Here is a 6,000-nt window from a genome sequence, read left to right on the forward strand (position 1 = left end):
TTTCATCATCACACATAAATGGGCGCTGGAGAAATCCTTTTCAATGATGAGGAAGAGTGTAGGAGGTAGTGAACTCAGAAAGTAACACTGATCAGTTAGAACAGTAGGTCTTGCCTTCCCAATTAGATTATAAGCAACTCGAGGACAATTTTCTTTAATTTTTTCTTTGTTTTATGTTCTTAACAGCTGTAAGCATAAATAGATAGCGAGAAAAGAAACTGTTTGGGATGAATCTATCACATAGTGTCAAGTACAGCTGTGAAGGGACTCACGTCCCCATCTAAAGAAAGGATCTGTCACCCGTATCAGGGACTGTCATATTAGAAAGAACATTAGGACTTGAGCAGATGCTTTGGCATAGAGATTCACTAGTGTATGACAGGTAGAAAGTTGGTTAACTCCTCTGACCCTCAACTTATTATCAGTAAAAAGGAATGTCTACATTAAAAAAAATATGTTTAGGGGCTGGCCCCGAGGCCGAGTGGTTAAGTTTGCGCGCTCCTCTGCAGGCGGCCCAGTGTTTCGTTGGTTCGAATCCAGGGTGCGGACATGGCACCGCTCATCAAACCACGCTGAGGCAGCGGCCCACATGCCACAACTAGAAGGACCCACAACGAAAAATGTACAACTATGTACAGGGGGACTTTGGGGAGAAAAAGGAAAAAAAAAATAAAATCTTTAAAAAAAAATGTTTAAAATAATAATGCCAAACTTGAGAGTTGATAGGAACAAAAAGATGATATATGTGAAAACGATTTGAAAATTGGCATCTCTAAGTCTTTTTGAATATAACCCAAAGTAAACAAGAATCTGCATATTTTATCAAGTTACTTCAATGAGGATGGAAGGCTAATTCAGAAGACAGGTCCTAATTCAGAATCCATGGGTTCCCGGCCCAGATTTGCAAAGACGTTTTCTATGTAACAATGATATTTGTGCAAATACTTCTTCCTGGTGCCTCATCATGTAGGATTTTAGAGATGGCAAGGACTTCATAAGTTATCTTGTCCAAACCTTTCACTTTTCTAAAGAAATTGGAGTCTAGATCATGTAGATGACTTGCCCAAGATCAAATGGTTGGTAACAAACCGAAGCTTGGAACTCAGGCCTCCTTGTTTTAGAACCAGACCTCCGATTGCTCTGTCTGCCTGAGTTTAATTCCTGAAATGTGGCTACACATTGGGGTTGTGCCTCCGTAAATCACCTTATTAAAGAGGCATTCAAAAAATTGCCTTCACTGCAGGATAGGAAAATGAATCTGCTGCCAAGAAGATCACATAATGCGTTCAGCTGAATTTAAGAGTTTCAGGGTTATCAATTATTTTAGACAATCTGTATTATAAAGTTCCCTCTTTAATTCGTATGAAAAATCATGTGTTATTGGAACATGAAGTCTATTTATTTATAAATGCCTACATATGCTAGACTTTAAGTTGACAGATATAGCTCCCCTTCCTTCAGCTGTTTTCCCAGCTCCCCTGTAGATTTTGGCACCCTGGGCTGACCATGTGCTTGGCCATGTGAGCGAAGCTTGCTCATGCCTGTCCCTTTGTCTGAGCTCTCTGGCCAGGCTGCTTCATCTGGGCTGTGGCAACAGTAGCTGTAATGTGGGCAAGGCCCAGTTGCCAAGTAGAAACATAATTCTCCTCCCTGATACACAGAGGGAGTGTGTGAAGGCTGAGCCCATGCTTGTTTTTCAAGGAGAGAGGAAGAATAACTGTCATGGTCACAAATATGTGGTTTGGACAGTTACCCAAGAAGCCAGAGGTAGCTTAATAAAGTAGTCAGTGTTGCTGCGCTGAACAGATCTTCTGTCTTAGGCTGAAAAAATTGCAGTGAATCTCGAGGAAAAGGTCACTTGCTGTTTGACTAACACATTAATGGCATCTTTGGAAATGTCTCTTTATCATCACTGGGGAACCTACATACTTCCATTGGGGAACGTCACATACCCATTGATACAGAGTGGGGTGAAAGGAATGGGACTAGCTGTAGAACTTTCTCTTCATTTTGTTTTAGGGACAGCTATCCCCTCCTCCAGCTTAGCCACTACCATTTACCACATGGAAAGCTAAATGGAGTGACGATTATTATTATTATTTTTATTATTGTTTTAAGCAAAATGTAAGAAAGTGAATAGTTAAGAATATAGATTGCCTTTGATGTCATTCTTAGCATGATTGTATTTATGAAGCAATGATAAGTGAAGAGACTTTTATCTTTTAAATGAAAATTTAGGTGGCATTAAATTAGACTGAAAAGACACTTAGCATAGAACGATTTCACCTTGCAGACAAATGTCTTTTTCTCTATCTAAGGGTAGATTAAAGTTCTGTTGGGAATTTTAATTAAAAAATTTGTGTTTCTATGTATGCATGTATTCGTTTCTTCACCTAGCACGTGAGTCTTATTTTGTCCAGAGGACACTTACCAGGGCTGTGAAGTAAAAACAAAGTCTGCAGAATCCCTGGTCTTAAGGGGACTCATCTAGGTGGGAATTGAAAATACGTGCTTACGAAACAGCTTAAATTACAAAGAAGTGTAGAAAAAACACCTAATACTAAGAGGACCCAAATTTTTGAGGGCCGTATTCGTACGTGCAGCAAAGCAGCGATCAAAGTAAAGACATATTGGAAAATCTGGAAAATCTGTTGAGTGAGCAATTTTGTCCAGTCTGACTTTCACAGAATCATTTGTTTACCATGTACAGGAAAAGGATTCTATGGGAAAATGGGGGATGCGGCGATTGCTAGGGACACATACCAATTTGACCATAAGTGGGAGTTAAGAAAAGGAAATTGCAAGGCAAAACTAATTTAAATTGCCTACTCTGTGCTCTGACTGATAAGGTGACAAGTTGGAATGGTTCGTTAAAAAACAATTGCCCTTTTTCTTGTTTTTTTAGTCTTTTCCTATGTTGTCTTTCCTCTTCTGTGTCCTTTTAGGTTCTCAGCTTATATAATACCATAAACCCAGAAGCATCTGCTTCTCCTTGCTGTGTGTCGCAGGATTTAGAACCGCTGACCATTCTCTACTACATAGGCAAAACACCCAAGATCGAACAGCTTTCTAATATGATCGTCAAGTCTTGCAAATGCAGCTAAGATTCTTGGAAAAGTGGCCAGATGATAATCACACGGTGTTGATGATGATAACGACGACGACAATGACAATGTTTGTAACAAGAAAACATAAGAGAGCCTTGCTTCATCAGTGTTAAAAAAAAAAAATTTGAAAAAGCGGTACTAGTTCAAACACTTTGGAAGTTTGTGTTCCGTTTGTTAAAACTGGCATCTGAAACAAAAAAAGTTGAAGGCTTTATTCTACGTTTCACCTACTCTGTAAGTGAGAGAGACAAGAAGCAAAACCTTTTTTTTTTTAAGAAAAAAAAATAAACACTGGAAGAATTTGTTAGTGTTAATTATGTGAAAGAAAAAAAAAAAAAACAGGAAAATCCCATTAAGTGGAGTTGCTGTACATACTGTTTCTATCCCGTGCCTCACCTGATTTTTCTGTATTGCTATGCAATAGGCGCCCTTTCCAGTCTTACTCCTAGAGTTAACAGTGAGTTATTTATTGTGTGTTACTATATAATGAACATTTCATTGCCCTTGGAAAATAAAACAGGTGTATAAAGTGGAGACCAAATGCTTTGCCAGAAACTCATGGATGGCTTAAGGAACTTGAACTCAAATGAGCCAGAAAAAAAAAGGTCATATTCACGGGATGCAAACCCAAGTGAGTTATTATATGACCAAGCAAGTCTGCATTGAGATAAAGACCCTAAAAACACATGCTTTGTACCAGCTGCCTAAGGAAGCTTCTTGTAAGGTTCAAAACTGAAAAGCCTGTTAATAAAGAAAACTTTCAGTCAGAATAAGTCTGTAAGATTTTTTTTTTCTTTTTAATTGTAAATGGTTCTTTGTCAGCTTAGTAAACCAGTGAAACGTGGAAATGTTTTGATATGTACTGGTCAGACTTCGGACCTTAAAGTATTGCTGTATCTCTCTGCTATCGGGTTCTCCTTCGTTCTGGTATATGTAACCATACCTATGTTATTACCATAGTTGGGTAGAGAAGCCGGTGTAATTGGAAACACATCTGGAGATCTCTTTTGCAAACTATTAAATCAAAACATTAACTACTTTATGTGTAATGTGTAAATTTTTACCGTATTTTTAATGTTCTGTAATAATGTCAACTCTGATTTAGATTGGACTTCAAATTGGGCTCTTTTTAACGATCACTCAGAATTGTGTGTTTCCTGTAGCTGGCCAGTACTTTTGAGTAAAGACCCCGCATTTTGACTTGCACTACAGAGACATGTGTTATAGTATTTGCTCCACCTGTGCTTTGTGCCTACTTTATTATTAAGACATAAGCTACCTGAGTTCACTTGTCCTTTTGTTCCTTTTATAAAAAGGATAGATTTAAGTTCAGTAGTCTTCCTTCATCTTCGAAGCATCATTACTAATCAAATCAGACATTAAAAATCTTCGACTTTAGGAAAATTGGGGGGAATAGATACATAGATAATTGCGGTGAAATATTTTAGTTTTAGCGAGGGCTTAAGGATCTGCCTGAAACTCAGAATCTTGGTGACTGAGTGAAGAAAAGTTTCTCTAACTTGGTTAATGAGTATTTTCCCAGAATTCTCTTGTTATTAAAAAGCAGACAATTCATAGGGATCATTTTTTTCCTTTAATCTAGTTTTTAGTGTTCAAGGGGAGATGGAAAGATTCACATTTCAGTTGATTTTTTTTTAAGGGAGACGAAAACCCCAGGTCAGCATAAGTCATTAGTTTATTTCACTGAGGTTAAGATTTTTATAGATGTTCTTGGAAGGTTGAAAAGGCACAAGCCAAATTCTCCCATCATCAAAACATTCTTCCATTCCTCTGAATGAGAGTTAAAATCTGCATCTGAGGCCACAATTTACCTTGTGTTAATGAATTATTCCCACACCATTGCAGAGAAGGTAACCTTATGTCAGGGTTTGTAGAACATGTCAGTTTGTCAGTTGTCTCTTATTTCATTTTAACATAAAAATGAATAGGTAAAAATGGAATATTTGCAGTTTCACCTAAAGAGCAGCACAGTGAGGTGTGGATCCAAAGTGAAATTGTTTGATATTGACACTTCTTTTTTGGAATTTCCGGACCCTTAATTAAAATGGCGGATTGGGTTTGCAAGTTTGAAAACTGGAAAAGCAAGCGATGGGATGCCACCATAGCGAACAACCCTTGTGTTGGATGTAACCCAATCCCAGATTTGAGTGTGTTGATTCTTTTCTCTTCCACTTTTCTATTAATTCTATGTAAATCACTTTTATTTCTGCAGGTATTTTTTCCTCTCAGATAGAATGACATTTTGTTTGTATTATTTTGTCTTTCCTCATGAATGCACTGATAATATTTTAAATGCTCTATTTTAAGATCTCTTGAATCTTTTTTTTTTTTTAGTTTGGGGGTTCTATAAGGTCTTTATTTCCCATAAGTAAATATTGCCATGCGAGGGGAGGGGGAAGGGAGGGAGGTGGGGAGATGGTAGTATGCGGGTGGGGGTGGGGCAGCAGTTTTTATGTGTTAAGCAGCAGTACAATGTCATGGTTGGCAAGGTTTAAAAAAAATGGAATATAAGAATAGTTGTTTTGTATTTTGATGATTGATTACGCTGTATTTTAACACAATGTATGTCTGTTTTTGTGGTGCTCTAGTGGTAAATAAATTATTTCAATTATAAGTGGATGTGTTTTTTCCTATCATGGTGTCATCACTGAGGCCAGAAAACACCTCTGATGCAATGAGAATGTGATCAAGCTGGAAAAGTCACACCATCTTTAAGGTTGGACTTTTTTCTCAAGGGTATTCACTCCAGAAATGTCATGCTTTGTATCTCAGGAGCCAGGACATATCTATTGAGAAGAAAGCCCTGTTCAGTCTTTTTATTCTCTTGTCTATTGCTATTTGGTAATTGTTGGAAATTTAGTTTTCATTCAAT

The 6,000-nt window shown here is 37.6% G+C and overlaps 1 protein-coding gene across 3 annotated transcripts in view; it reads left to right on the plus strand.

Annotated features, from left to right (window-relative positions):
• The window catches only part of TGFB2 (transforming growth factor beta 2), an 84,690-nt gene extending 78,948 nt beyond the window's left edge, over window positions 1–5,742 (plus strand). For all 3 annotated transcript variants that reach the window (XM_014849873.3, XM_014849872.3, XM_014849875.3), the window contains one exon: window positions 2,946–5,742. In XM_014849873.3, the coding sequence (XP_014705359.1) occupies window positions 2,946–3,104 (159 nt within the window). In that variant the 3' untranslated portion in view covers window positions 3,105–5,742. The remainder of the gene's footprint in view (window positions 1–2,945) is intronic.
• The last annotated feature ends 258 nt before the right edge of the window (window positions 5,743–6,000 follow it).

The sequence above is a fragment of the Equus asinus genome, chromosome 30 (assembly GCF_041296235.1).
Source record: "Equus asinus isolate D_3611 breed Donkey chromosome 30, EquAss-T2T_v2, whole genome shotgun sequence".
In the NCBI taxonomy this organism is placed as follows: Eukaryota; Metazoa; Chordata; class Mammalia; order Perissodactyla; family Equidae; genus Equus; species Equus asinus.